The sequence below is a fragment of the Rhagoletis pomonella genome, unplaced genomic scaffold (genome assembly GCF_013731165.1).
Source record: "Rhagoletis pomonella isolate Grant_MI unplaced genomic scaffold, Rhpom_1.0 Rhpom_scaffold_00004, whole genome shotgun sequence".
Lineage (NCBI taxonomy): Eukaryota > Metazoa > Arthropoda > Insecta > Diptera > Tephritidae > Rhagoletis > Rhagoletis pomonella.
The window spans coordinates 43483556-43499991 of record NW_023458558.1 but is presented as its reverse complement, the minus strand read 5'-3'; the positions used below and the strand labels follow the sequence as shown (position 1 = coordinate 43499991).

Genomic DNA, 16436 nt, shown 5'->3' with positions numbered 1-16436 from the left:
GCATGTTTGCTGACGTCTCTTTCGCCCTCGAGTTGAGTTTTATGTGCAAGGAAAAAAATATACATTTATGTATGTACATTCATATGTAGAACTTTTCAGAAATTTCAGGAGTTGAGTAGTGTGTCATCAACTGGCAAAAAATATATTTGCACAAGGTGAGATTTTTTGAGTTGTAAACAATTAAATAAATACAAAAAAATAAGTTCGTAAGTGTTCAGTACTTTTTTGTTAGGCCTCAGCCATAAAGGCCTTGAGATGACGAGTCATAGGCCATTTTTTATGGCTGTTGTATGTATTTATGTTAGTAAAATTTCCTCAGTGCTAACAAATCGGAGGCTGTCTATCACAGAGGCTGCCGTCCTATAGGCTATTTCCTTCACTGCGATATAGCTACATCGAAAGCCCAGCAGCGAAAGGCATTTATGAGCCTTGGAGCTCTGACAGAAACTTGCCAGTTTGTACAAAACAAGCAGCCTATTTTATGACCAATGAAGGAGGTTGGGAGTAGGCCTGATTGCCTTAGCTGCAATCCTTCTACATAGACACCCAAGTCAACTTCTTTGTCCATCTTTAAACCCCTCCATTGTATTTTCTGGTGTTTTTGCTAGCGTACGAATACTTGTATTAAAAAAATTACAGTAAAAGGATTGAAATATTCTACAAAGAATTTTATTAGGGGTCACAAATATCAACATCTTCTGCACACTAGGTGTCGCAGATTTTTTTTTTACCGAAAAGATAAAACTTCAAATCTATGTACCTAAAAGAAAAAGTTGTGATTAGATGAAATGCCATTCACTGTGGGTTGGACTACTACTTATAAATACTCACGTTTGAGTAACGAAAATAGCTGTTCCACCGTGTTAGAAAAGAGTTAATCATCCCTGTTTTCAAGACGCGACAATTCCACAAACCACCTGAGCAACGTAACGCAAGCTCTCAGCAATAGCCTCCCAGCGTTCAAAAATAATGATCACCATGCAAAAAATCGGTAAACGTGCAATTTTCAAAAATTTTGATTATTTTGTTTTTAATTTTATTTTTCAAGTGGAAAAGGCTGTTCAGAGATTTTTAGGTCGAAATTCTACATAGAGTTTTTTGTTCGAAACCTTCTAGCAAATGTACGTACGACTGCGCTAAACATTTTGGGGGCTTGTTTGGCTGCTGCCTCCGAACTAGAAAGCGGAAAAGAAAAAGCGTAGAAAAGCAAAGTAAGTAATAACTATAGCAAAAGAGTCATATGCTTACGCACAAACATATGTACATATATACATATGTATGTAAAACCGCAGCAACTGAAATCTGACGCGTATTTGCGTACAAACAATTTTACAAGAACGTGGCTGACTTGTTGTAATTACTGTTGTTATGTTATGCTTTGTTAATTTTTTTTTTTACTTTTTCTTCACATGTACACACTTATCTATGTATATATATTTTGTGTGTTTTTTTTTATTTCAAAGAAACGCAATAAATATTACACGCGGTTCGCATGAGTCATGCAAACCGACGCGATCGACCGCACTGTGAATAAAATAAGCGAAACAAAAGCGACTACAGTGCTGAAAATTACAACCACTATAAAAAAAAACAACAGCCACAGCTACTACATGTGCGTGCGTTTTAATCGCTTCAATCGTAATACATACATACATATATACATACATCCCATTGAACTTCATACGTACACCTTTTTCAGTACTATTTTGCCCTGCCCCCACCCTTTTGGATTGCTGCAGCTAGCATTTTGTACATAAACTAAAGTTATATATACATATATATAAATATACTGTATGAAAATTTGTTGTAAATGTCTATTAAGTGCTTTCAATTGAAGCAGCAGTTACATATTTACCACAAGCAACAACAAAACACCACTCCACTTACATACATACATAAAAAAATTAATAGCAAAAGCAGTCTACTTGCACGCAACAATTGTGGCTTAAATTTTAGGCTGATGAATGCAGTGTTAGGCTTGGTGCACATTCGAGCGATACGATACGCGATACGATATGAAAGCGACATCGACATGCTGAGTATGCGGGAATTGGTAGAAAGCGATGAAAAATGTGCACACTTGCACGACAGCTACACTGCGCCGACATACATATGTATGTAATATCGCTTGCGTATCGGCCGAGCGGCACGATTTGCTATCACAACACATATGGTATCGCGTATCGTATCGCTCTAATCTGCACCGTGCCTTACTCGTATTCGGGAAGGCCTTATAGTAGTGACTAGCAGACGATGTGTACTCATACGTCTGTGTATGCCGTAAGGTGCAAATGTGGATGTCTGTCTGCATGATTGTGTATACATATTTTTCGTATAGTTTGGGGAAATGCTGCTTATGGGTGGCGGCGTATCATCGTTTGGCGTAGTCTTCTTGATATTTGTATAGTTCTTCTGGGCCCGAAAAATTCATGTTGCTCACTTGTAATATGCAGTTTTTTTTAATAGCGTTGTGGATTCAAGGAAGCATAAATATGTACATATGTATGTACATAAATTTTCGAGTAGATAAATGTATACATATATATCTGGCTACGTATTTATGATGTATGTATGTATTTGCATGTTGTATACTCTTACAATTAGTTCTTATACTGTCTGTTATAAGTATGTAAACAGTAGAAGCTTTTTTTTTATTACGGTTGCTAATGCTTGAGTTTGCGCGCGTTTACCGCCTTAATCATTACTTGCCTCCAAGAAATACATAGTTCATTATTTCGCGCCTTCTCCTGTATTTAGTATTTATTTTATTTTTACGCGCTCTGGGCAACCAAACTACATACATATGTATGTATTTCCATAAGCCTTTATTTCGACTACAAACTGTAGTTGTTGCTTGTACATTCCCTGTACCTACAGCTAGCAAATTTTTCCATAAACTTTTTTCTTTGGTTCTGCAACAAATATTGATTTTCCTTGCAGTCATAGCGCTTCTAATTGGGTTATCAAGTATTTTATTTTTGCCTTGTTTCTTCTCTCCTTTAGTGGCATGATGGAATGTTGGCATTCATTTTTGTTTGTTTGTTTATGCCCCTTTTATGGCCAAGGATTACTATGGCGACCGTCAGCAATTTTGTTTTGACTGCTAAGTTTTGATTTCGTTTGTGTTGGCATGCGAGTCTATAATTAAGTTGCTAAATGGTGAATATACATATATGTACATATGTAGATTACTGGTATATAGCAGAGGCTCATGAAGTTTGTAAGGTGGGAGGCAAGAAGAAGAAGGTTGTGGCAAAATGTGAAGGCATAAGGTTTCTTGACTTTCACAATGCACAATGAATCTAATTAATATTTTTAAGATTTTACATACATACACACATATGTATGTACATGAGTAAAAATTGTATTACTAACATCGAAGAAAATGTTTGATATACAGGGTTATACATTTTCAGCATGGAAAGATTAAAAAAAATTACGCTCAATATTTAGCTTTTATTTTTTTTATTTGATAATAAAGCATGAAATTTGGGATTATATACGAAAAAAATATTGCCATTCAAATAACCTCCATGGTAGCGTTGGTTGACACAATTCCCGCGATAAATCGGCCATAACTTGACGTACATATGTATGTGGTTCTTGAATTGCTCCAAAGTGGTGGGACTGTTCGCATATTCACGTTTTTTTGGAGAGCAACAGTCCAATAACGTTGCCGACTCACAATCAGTGTGGCCAGATTTCCTTTACAAGAAAACTTTGAACTCAAAGAAAAAAACCTGTATTTTCAACAAAAAATCTGCAATCTTTAAAACGAAGGTATTTTTGGAAAATTGAAGTTTTTTAACCGAATTATTGGAATGCAGAAAATGGAGTCAGTTTTTCTGAATAGAGGAAACCCTGCACCTGCATCTACAATTTTTCTCTTAAGAAGTTGTTTGATAAAACCTAAAAAAAAAAATAAGTTTACTCGTTCAAAATGCCTTTCAGCGGTCACTGGCTGCTACTCATTACACCAGATTCAACAAATGTTTGCCTATTAACAATAATCGTTGAGCGTTAAGAACTTTTTCTTTGAAATGCGCGAAAATGATGCTACCCAAGATTTACAGTTTTAATTTTCGATTTCAATGTCTCCTTTTGTGGTTGCCGTTCTTATTTGTCCTTTGGAGTAATTTTGCAAAGCAATTGCGGCTTCTTTTTAAGGTGATCAGAGAAATTTAAGCGTAGAAGTTTCATGATACATTTAACGATCAGAATGTTTACACTTTCGCTTCTCCGCAGAAAATATGTATTTGTTCCAGCGATGCTGAATCTCCTTGCAAACATAAGCTATTTGTGTATTCACCGATTGTCGCCATTTTATGGTATTCGTAATCGGTCTTTTTGAGTACTTTGCCCTGCTTACTTTTTTTTTTTGGTTTGTAAGCTACTCAGCAATTCTTGGAAGTAAAACTTTCATTAAGAAAAACCAAGTGCGAGATCCTAAAATAATATCTTCAGAAAATTTGGTTTTTTGCTTTTATTTTTTATTTTTAGGTAATCCTGTCTAAATTTGAATGAACTCTTTACGATAATCTGCTTGAAATGCAGTGCAAAAGTCTGCTTTCAGTGCCTGAAGTCTGCTGGCAGATCTTCCAAAATTCTAGAATATCCCAAGCACCTTTCACTCCACCTGATTTGGTTTATAAGTACATCATTGGCTTTATTATTTTGTTTAACTTTTTTTGCCATAAATTGTAATGAGGTCATGCATGAGACCTGCCACGTTACAGTATTCATGATCTTTTTGAGTCATAACTATATCTATATTAGTAATTTTTGAAACATTTTCTGTCATATTTATGACTAATTTTCTTCTAAGTATAGCACGGTATTAGTAAGCTACGATGTTAACCTTCTGAAAGGTCTTTTCAGACCAACCCACGGCTTCGCTGATTCAGCGATAGATTGCAAATGTTTAGGGAATGTCGCTTTGGTGACTTTCGAGTATGCAAAAATAGTAATATATACGCACAAAAGCCAGCACATCCTAGTCATTAAGTGACTAATAACAGGCCGCTTATTGTTATTGTGTATATGATCATTATACATACATATATGTATATGCAAGTAAGAACTATGGGTGACACGTCACCAGCTGATCCTGCTGAGTAATGTAAGTAGAAGCTAACAACAAGTATGTATGTATGTATGTCGCTTTAGATGATGCAGATTTACCACAATTAATTTCACAATAACTTAAATAAAGGAGTGTAAATGACACATGCAAGTTTATTAAGGGTAAGTAGGCTAATAAATGTAGACGAAAAACTGACGCAACAAAAGTTATTTGATTGTGTAAAGTTTAACTGATAATCGATTGAGTCAAGCAAGTGGCGCTGATACCATGAATAAAATTATGGGATATAGGTACCGAAAGTATATAAATTTAGGGCTGACATATGTATGTATTATAATATACGATATGTGAATGATTATATATTTACATAGGTATATATTTACATTAGACCATACAATCTTGCAAGCAAACAAAAAAAATGTTCGCCGTACATTTAGGGGTGTAAGGCAACTTCGAAAATTTTTTTTCGCCAAACCATGCGTCGCCTTTTTACATTTTTTCGTGACACCTATATATGTATGTAAGAGTACAAATATCACTTCGGCAATATTTTTTTTTTTTATTCAAATAATTCCACTGAAATAATCGAAATACCACCTTAGCAACAGTTGAATGATTTTTAGTGCATGCTAATTTACTGACATTAGGGCGAACATTAGGTTGGTAAAAACTGAAATCTGTAGGGTAAGTTCTGGAACAGGGTATTTGAGGTCAGTGAACATTGGAACGAAAAAATTCTCTCCTCGACGCGAAAATATCGATATATCATACTTTGAGATCCGTCGAATGCCGGAGATATGACGAAAAATGTAATAAAAGGACGTCGATTTTTTTTTCTTGTATGGTCTAATGTGCAAACATACACAAATATTGGAATGTATAATCACCCACTAGTCGTATATTCTCTTGCGCCGAAACTGTGCAAAGCACTGTTATCGGATGAAATGTGGAAGTCTCTTTTGATTAAGTTCAATAATGAATGCCATTACAACAACTGAAGGCAGAAAGCGGTAAAACTGATAAATAAATATATGTAAAGGTAGACAACTTAAACGACAGAAAAAAATAAGTAATTAAGTCTTTTAAATACTTAAATGTTATACATTTTTGCTTTCGAACTCTAATATGAAGACTTAAACTTATGTGTATGTATACATACATATACATACACATATGTCTACACAAATACAACAATTATATTTTCATTTATTTATCTATTAAAAACATTCGCTTATCGGTCGTGTCACCGAGGGCATAAGTGACGCGCATTAGCAGCGTCAGCGTCAGCCCCAGTGTCAGCGCCAGCGCCAGCAATAAGAGATAATCGGTACCCCATAGGCGAACTCGAATGAGTATTCCTCTATACCGCGTAGTCATTTATTTATTTGCCAATAATAATACAAAATAAGCGCCAAATGCTCGAAGCGGAGCTCATTAAAATTACATTTACATATGCACATTAGGGTGGCTCACTAAAATAAGTGGGGGTTTTGGAAAAATATTAAGATTTACGAGAGCTGGCCCGTTTTGAAAATATCTCCTAAAATATCAATATTTTGATTGATTTGCTGATAAAATGTTTAAATATTTTTAAATAGACTTTTTAAGCTGCATTGCTCAAGAAAAATTATAAGAAAAATTTTCATTACTTCTGTTGCTAGAAAAAGTACGTTGCTGTTAAGTTTTCTTGAAGCAATATTTATCAGCGCGTTTTTTTTTTTGATAGCTGCATACTGACTTAAGAAATTTTGATAGAAGGAGATTACTTTTCGATTTCATGTAAGTCATTTTTATGAATTTTTCGTTTTTCTTGAGAGCTAAAGACAGCATTTTAAACTCTGCTATCAGCTGAGATGACTTTTTAGAAAATAATATATTTCGGAAGTATTTTGTTTTTTTTTTTTTTCAAATGAAAGACTCGATTCGCTACAGCTTACGTAAATCTTAATACTTTTTCCCAAATATTTTGGCGGAGGTCTTGAAATATAACAAATTGTATGATGCCGATGGAGAAACAGCGCCGTTTTTTTTTTGTATGGATAGTGATGCACTCTAATGTACATTTACATGCACATGTACTACATATGCCTGTGTAAATTTGTAAACATGTGTGCATTGTATTTACATATTTCTCTAACTAATTCATCCAGTGACGGAAGTTTTTCGCTTTTGCGCAAAAAGAAATTGTAAATTATTTTGTTATTTTCGCGCCGGTTTGTGAAGGTGAAAATGCAACAACAACAACTACAACACCAAGTACATGAACGCTAAGGCACTTTAATACTTATTAGCATGTGTACAGTAGCTGATTTGCATCATTGAGTTGTAGATAATTATCAGAGCGCACTGACTACTTTCAGTAGAATGGTTTTGTGGCGCATGCAGTACTACGCGGCGTATGAGCAATCTGGTTGAAGTGTTGAAGTGCAGGACGCAGCCAAATAGCATCGACTACTGTAGTTGCACGGTAATGTTTGTTGTGTAGGCATTTGGCGTGCATACAGCACGTGCTCAGCGCTGTTAATTACAACAAAAGCAAATTTATGCGCATTTACTTAAAAAAAGAAAAACAGCAAATCAGTGCAGAGTAAAGAAATAAATATAAATTAGTAAATTGTTTACTTTTAAATTACGCATTTATTATTAACTAATTTGCGTACGTTTTGCGCTGTGCACAAGTTAAAATTTGTCGCCATAGCTGTCGTTATTTGCATGGCTGCTTTGATTTCGCATTGACTGGACGCTTTTAATGCAGTAATGCGTTTTTAATTGAAAGCCATTGCTTGCCTTGTGCCGCCATTATATTTCGTATGGCATTTTATTGCTTGGTCGCTCGCTCGCTCGCTGGTGCTGGCTATTGGTGAACGCCAAACAAATTATTTTGTGCGCCAACTTGGCACTGACAGATTTTTATTAATAATATTACATTTAAGTAGTCTACTGAACATACATATATAGCGTGTTTTCAACTAGACGCGCATTGCGTTGATGAGGAAATAAATATTCATTTAAATCACATACAAATATGCGCAACTACAGGCATACCTATGCACATACATATGCAAGTGATGGCATGCGTGTGTGAGTGCATGATTGTACGCGTGACAAAGGTGGTGAATTTGATTATGAAAACTTATGAGCTAGGAAGTAGTCTGGAAATCTTTAGTTCATAATTTTGTTTTTTTTTTTTTGTTTTGAATCGCAGTTATGCGAAACATGTTTCAAGAATTTCATGCAATGCACGTTTTGATTGCCTCATATTTTTATGTTTTAAATTGTAAATGTAGTTAGCTGCAGCTTGCTTAGATTCAAGCTAGTGGAAGATTGCGTAAGAAAATGCAAAATTCTTTGGCAAAATGAGTCAACTTTTTCATATGCAAATTGTATGGTTCTAAGACATTACGACGCTTGTCTTGTGCAACCATTAATTGGGTATTGGGCAAAAAATTTTCATCAAAACTTCAAAATTCTTTATTTGAATTTTAGGAATTTTTTTGAGTATGCAGTTTTGTAGCTCATTCAATTTTATTGTCGCATTTTTTTTTATGGAAAAAATTGTGGAAGAGTGCCGCAAGTAAAACCGTTGTCAAAAATTAACGGTAATTTGTAGCTATACCAAACTTACACTTGATTACATTATAATTGAATGGGCTACAAAACTGCATGCCAGGGTTTTTTCTAAAGGTTCTAAGAAAAATGTTTGAAGAAAATTTGTTGATTTTTTTTTCCAAAAAGTTTGAGACTTTAAACGACTTTTTTAGCGAATGAGCTATTTTTTAGTTGAAAAACAATGGAAAATAAATAAAAGAAAATTTTATAAAAAAATTTTCAATTCTTTTTCAATTTTCCACAAAGTTTGAAACTTGTCTTTACATGATTTTTATAAGAGAATGAACTGTACCTCGAATAATAATAGAAACTAACTATAAGAAAAAACAGCGAAAAAGCATTGCGCCCATTCAAGTGCAAGCGAGTGTATTATTTCGGTTAAAGTGTCAATATAACTTGCGAAGGCTGCTTGAAAGACGAAAAATATTAAGCTTTTTTGTTGCCACAGATTGCCACTGGAAATGAATAATGGATGCTCTACCAGAATACCAAACGTAAAACTCTGCGATATAGCGCTTTGAGCCCGGTTCATGGCAAGTCTGACGGCATGTGCAAGTCATCTTTAAGCATCCCTGGCAATGTCTGCCGGCTACAATTAATGTGTCTAAAAAGAACTATTGAAGAAAAACAACGCCAAAACTGGGAAGTGTTACAGTTCTCACAACCTTCGATTACTATTTCGATTCCGTCTAAGCTACTTAGTTAAAGAATGAAAGTTAGAATTCGGTGCCTCAGTTAGTTTTCATTTCATCTCTTGTCAGTGCCTTATTCAACTGTATATTTTTAAAACTCACCATAAACAGCTGGTGTAGAGCAACTTCTCATGAGTGGTGAACGATTGCCTGTTTGCGGCACCGTTGAGGACCAATCCTCACTGTAGTCTTCTGTTGGCATTGTCTCGGGTGCCGAAGCTGTATCGTTTGTATCGCAAACTGTAGATCGTTTAAAATCTGCAAAAATAAGTAAGTAAAATGAAAAATTAGTTAATTGTAAGGAGTATTTTACAAACGAGTTTATTCATTAAATAAATAAACAAATTATAAATAAAAATCAAAGTCATTAAACAAAAGATAAAATACATACATACAAACGAATTTCGAAACTCGATATTGACAAGTTATAAAAATATATTCTTTTCCTATTTAATTTTCCTTATTTTTTTCATAAGAAAATCCATACAAATCCAAGTTTCAAATTTTGAGGAATGTTTATAAAAACTGCAGACTTGCACTTTATTATATTAAAATTGGGTTACCAAACTATATACCAAAATTTTTGTCAAAAGCTTCAAAAGAAAAAGCTTGACGTTTTTATGAAAGATTGTTGCATTGTTTTTAAATATTGCATAAAATTTGAAACATATCTCAATAGTTGTTTTGTGAAAACATAAACTATTAAAAATAATTAAAATTAAAAAAAAAAAAATAAGTGGAGAGTGGTGTGGTGTATTTATAGTTTTTTAATTGGATGCATAAATTTGTATATCGTTACCTAAAGGTGAAAAGGTGCCGAATCCATTTTTTTTTAATTCTTTAGGAGAGACTAAAAATCGATGTAGTTTTGCATTCTCTGTCATTCTGCATCTAAAGCTAAATTTTGAAAAAGTGGACTTGACACCTTTTTACCATTAGGTATCGATATGTATACTGGAACCGAAACAATAAATCATAATTGCCTGCCTGTATGAACGAAAAACGCAAAAAAAAAAACTTATGAAACGCAATAATTATCAAGCAAAGAATCAATAAAATTTAAAAGAAAACTGTACTTAATTGTCAATATTCGAATCCATTTAATAGAGTGCAAATGAATTTGCAAAATTGAACAAACTGCGAGAACCCAGCAGGAAAAAGTGAGCTACAACAAATATCTACTAGTTGCTCGCGTTTACTTACATATATGAATATAAACTGAAAAATTATATATACGTGCGTGGAAGTTTTGTAATAAATTTCAATTTGATAAGAAAAAAACAGAACTGTTCATTTCAACGAGGAATACATAAACTGCATACGAAAGCAATATTTTCGTAGTAGTGATGTCCTGAATGGTCGGTGCCCAATACCCGGTAACCAATACTTCAAAAAGATTTCGGTACCCAATACTTCCATTTCGGTACCCGACACCGATTCTTTTTTTCACCATAAAATAAATTTCAAGTTTAGAAAATGATATCGGCCAAAAAAAACTTGAACTTATGGCAACAGTAAAATATCGTTTTATTAGTTTTCAGCTTAGTAGATCCGAGTTTCAAGAAAAAAGCTCTGCCGGATGAAGAAGCCATTCAAGCCATAATATTGACAGTTTTCATTTAGAAAAATGTTTTAAACAACGAAGAGTTCTTCTGCGATGGAAATTATTCCGAATCATTATTAAATGCTCTATTGACCCTTAAATTCGGCTTTTGATAGGCGAGGCTCCCCTGAACCGCATTTTTCCAAATTGTTGGCTTATGTGTTCCTGTTGGGCATTCACTACTAAAACGAAAAAATGCCATATTGAAGTTATACTTGCGTGGATTGGCATACATTCGATGGTTCGGCGCTATGTACTCGTACCTTATGAAGCGAATACTTGAATGAATTGAACCAACAGGATCACACTACCTTGTAACCAACACTAGTAACCAAAATGGTTCGAATATATGTATGGAAGAAATTTGGTTACATTAACATTGATCCACCGCTGCATAACATGGGACCACCTAGACAACTACTCCTTTTGGATGGGCTACGAAGACGTGGTGTTCAACACATGTATCAGTTTTTTACGTGTGAAGTGGTTCAGGTCAGCACAGCATAACAAGTTACTAGTATGCAAACTGGTCCTTTTGCGCATACTTTAAAACTACGACCCACTGTACCACCTGGTCCTGAATAAATGCATGTCCGTGCATATGTATATGTATGTACATATATATGTACCTAACACCGCTCTTTGCACTACAAACACGCAATTCAAAATCAACACAAGTCAACAGAATAACAATACTTCAAATCGAATCGCATACGCTTGAGCGAGGAATTCATAAACGATTCTATTCGATTTGGCGTGACGGCCCAGCGGCATGACGTCAACATTTGTTTGTTATAGACTCATTACGCTACGGTGCTGGAAGGAAAATGGTGTTTTAGGCAGTGGAATAAAACTCAAATTTTTTTATTACATTTTTTATATTTTTTTACTAGGTAAATAAACGTCACTGGCTTGCTTCAAGCTTAAGCTTGACGAATTTACTGAGAGGGCACTTGAGCGAGCATAGGGTAGAAACTTAATTAAATTAAATAAACATTTGTCTTAATAAGGGCCGTTTTTACAATGCCCAGCTAACTTACAATAGACGGCTAACTAAGCATACATTGATTTTCAGTACAAACGTTTAAAGTCGATTGGCGCAAGTGAGTAAAATCTCAACTAAGAAAACAGCCCTAAGTAAATACAAACGAAAATGTATGTATGTATCTTAAAAATATTTGTGAACATGTAGCTATGTTCTACAAAGCACTGGTTAATAAACTAAAGCAAACATGTGCAGAAAATTTAAATTCTATCAGTATGTGGTTACTAAAACACAAAACAAAAAATAAAGATATTATGGCTGCATTTCTTTATTCATTCTGAACGTTTGGAATAAACTTTTTTGTTTATTTATTCTTAAGAACGTTCCTGATGATATGTTGACGTATATTTCAAACGCATTCTGTTTATTCCGGCTGTGAAATTGGATTATCCGGAATGTATAAAGAAACGCAGCCTATATGGGACCATTTTACTGATCGATGTTTGACTGATAGCTGGCATACATATCGTCGTCTCAGAAAACGGATGACGAATGTGCAAAATCACGATTTTGGGATTTTGATGCAGATTTACTAAGTTGGACATGCTCTTTCGATTTCTGCAATCCATTTTTTTATATCTCCATTAGTTTTTGAGATATTTCGTGCGCATTTTGTCGTATGTTATTTAATATTAATGATTGGGTATGACTTTTGTTGTATGTGCTGAAAATGCGTCACATACGACAAATTCCCATACAAACGTACCTTTTTTTTAATCATAAAACGTTTGTCGTATGTGGCACATACGACAAATTCCCATACAAATGTAATCTTTTTTTAATCATAAAACATTTGTCGTATGTATCGCAAAACTTTGAACTTACGACAATTGGATGGTCCTCTACTATAACGATACAATTAAAATTGAAAATTAAACTAAGTAACTAATTTTAAAATTTTAAATTTTTAAATTTTAGCTAGCACTGAGTCTCCAATGAAATGAAAGAGATAAAATTGTACAAAAGACTGAATTTAAGTATTGTTTTTTGTTTTTATATAAAGAAAACGTATGTTCGTAACATATTTACAGCATAAGAGATGTACAGATTTTTTTTATTAAATACATGATTATGTTTTTGTTATGATTTTTCTAATAAGTAATCATTATTTAATAAATATGTCTGTTTTTGTCATCAAATTATACCATCGTCGTTGAAATAGATACTTTACTATTGTCGTATGTTCTGTGGACAAAACAAAGTGGTGAGTAAACGCTACTTACGACAAATGTATACGGAATGAAAAGTAAATTTTCTCATTAACGTTAAGAGATATTAAATGTAAAAATATGGGAAATCAAAACTAATAACACCAACTACGTCTCCTTCAAAAGTTACAAAAATCTACCGTACAGTTTCGGATTAATTCGACCTTAAACTTCAAAGTCAATTTTCTCAAAACCGTGTTTTGTAACATTCGACATCCGTTTTCTGAGACGACGATATGTAGTTAGATGTTTTGTTAAAATGGTCGGCTGGTTGAGCAGAACGAGTCAAAGATTGAGATTAAATATTTTGCTTAGCTTGTGAAGGGCGCGTTTTGGCAAATGATAGCTTTCTTGATGCCAAAAATGAAATTGTAATAGTGGGGAAACAATTTTGAAAATATGCCGGTTTTACATACATGCAAATATTATATACAGTGACCGAAGAAAGTGTTCACACGTTGATTTTTTTAAATGCTCACAAAATTTTCGAGTAAAAGTATGTTTTATTATAAGTAAAAAAAAAAAAAAATTTAGCCATTTGTAACTTGCATTAAAACTTTGTGGGCTATAAAACTGCATACTCAAAAATTTTCTAAAGATTCAGTTTAAAAAGTTCAAAATTTTGATGAAAGTTTGTCGAATTTTTCTAAACTTTATATAAAGTGTAAACATTTATTTATTTATATGGGTTTGCTTAAAAAGTGAACAGTATTTTTTATAAACAAATAACAAACAAAAAAAATATATCTTAAAAAATATTGAAAAAACAAATAGTGAAACCTTGTGTCGCGTTACTGTATATGAGCTAATCTCAGGAGTTATTCATTTTAGTGTCACTTCCTTCGCTCATTAGAAAAAAACAACGCTAAAGCATTCTTCTTGCATATATTTCAATCAATGGAGTTCCAGAAGCAAGTACAATAAAAAATAAATCAAGTATTTGAACAATTTGAGCCTTAAAACGTTTCTTTAAGCCAAAAAGCACCGAAATTATAAATTTTTTCATTGTCACTCGAAAAAATCACAATTGTTTTTTTTTTTTTTTTAAAATCTGAAAAGTTTTCAGATATATAGTTCATATTAGGGGCAATGGACGTTGGCATCAAATACAACATATACTTATGTGTAGTTTCAAGTGTGCCACCAAATTAAAAAAAAAAAATGGTGGCATGCAGAATAGTTGTGGCAGCTTGTAATTTTTGAATCTTATAATGATTTTTTTTTTAACTTTAATAGTTTAGGAAACTTGAAAATGTTAAAATTAAATGGTTAAAATTTTCGTCTTGCTAATGAATCTAGTCTAAAAAAACTAGTGTGCCACCAAATTAAAAAAAATACATTGATTAAAAGGTGACTATTATTTGAGAAACTAAAATCCATTTTTAACCTTTTTATTGGCACAGTCGCTATTCATTCCGAAACTGTTACATAAATGAAGAAGGTAATATATATGTTTATGTGTATGTATAATGAAAACTGTGTAAAACTATTTAATTTCTTTTAAATAATATGATTTTTAAGTTTGAGCGTGCGAGTGAACGTGTTAGATGACTGCGCATGGTGCTACTAGGCGTATACGTTACATACGCAACTTCGGGTATATGAGCATGAGTAGTTATTTTTACTTTTTTTTTTTAGTATCTTTTTTAATGTTCACTCAAATACAATTTCGCGACGAAACGGTTTTCTTTATATAAAACTCATTTTCTAGATAAGTGTACCAAGAACCTGTTTTTGTCGAAAAATGTAACAACTCGTGAATATGGTCATATACATGTGTAAATCGATAGATAATCCCTATATCTAGCTTTTTTTACTTCTATCAAGTCCAAATTCATATTCACGGCAAATATTTGTGCATTCTTGTATGCCTTACATCAGTCACCAATGAGCAATAAAATAGTACTTGATGTTCATATAAATACATACATATTTAATTATCTTATCGACTTCGTCAATGACTCATACATTTTTAATATAATCTGAAGGGCCAAAAACCACTCGAAATGACTAATAATATTCGAGTAGTGACTGTACAGTGTAAACGTGTAAGCTTGATCGTATGTAATTCAGTATTTGATTTGAAAAGAATAGATTATTTTCAATGAAAATACAGTGCATTAAAAAAATTTTAGCACAGAGAATTTAAGACAGTACTCGCATGCTTTTTATGGACAATTTTTTAAGTTTGTGAATTCCGTATAGAAATATAGTACTTGCTATAACAAAATCCACAAAAAAAACAAGGTTTTAAACTTTTTACAAAATATGTATAGGAAAAATCAACTTTTCATAAAATTTAAAAATTTTTTAATTAGAAATTTTAGAGATTTTTGTTTAAAATATTTTGGTTTTTGTTGATCGTCTTGCGCATTTATTCTAAAAAAATATTAATACTTATTTTATTTTTTGATTGTTTTTTGTTGAGCTCTAGACCGAGGGTAAATAAAACAAACCTAGCCGTATTTGTGTTATTATAAAATTATTAAAAATCAACGGAATTTTTTAGAAACTTGCCTTTATTATATAAAAATCAAATGTACTTTAAAGCTTTATAGAAAAGATTTGCAGTAAAATTTGATTAAAAAATTCAAAATTTTTAATAAAATATCTTGAATTTTTCCAAGTTTTGTACAAAGCTTAAAGCTTTGATTTATTGTAATATTGTTATAGTATAAAATATAGTTGTACACAAAATCAACGAAAAAATGGGAACAAAAAATGTAGGCGAATATTCTCCAAAAATCACTGCGCAATTTTTTTAAAATATGTGCAGATTGTTACCGTAATATAAAACGACTCTATCTATCTTTACTTGTCTCTTTACGGCACGAATAAAAACACTTTTACTTTGAATTTTATTAGAAAATGTTTGCATTTCAAACTCGCACATTTGAATACCCCCAAAAAAAGATTAAAGAAAAATAAATAAAAACAACTCTTACATTCCTAAAGCCTCATGGCGAGACCCAAAAAAATATCAATTTTATTTCTTTATTTAAATTTTCTTCCACCAAAAGTTTGTGTGTGAAAGTAAAGAAATTAAATTAAGTACCACATTTTAAAAATTGCATTTAATATTATTATAAAAATTGCCATCTGTTTGCCGCAATAAATAAACACCAGCATAGCAGCTTATACATTTATGTATGTGGATCAAAAATGCCAAAGCTAGCAGAAATTCAAGCCGGCTAGC

General features: G+C 32.8%; 1 protein-coding gene across 1 annotated transcript in view; it reads right to left on the bottom strand.

Annotated features, from left to right (window-relative positions):
• Positions 1–16436, bottom strand: part of LOC118737602 (dual specificity protein phosphatase 15) — an 84311-nt gene that overhangs the window by 38595 nt on the left and 29280 nt on the right. Inside the window, exon 2 of the mRNA XM_036468211.1 lies at positions 9487–9642. Coding sequence (XP_036324104.1) covers positions 9487–9642 — 156 coding nt within the window. The remainder of the gene's footprint in view (positions 1–9486; positions 9643–16436) is intronic.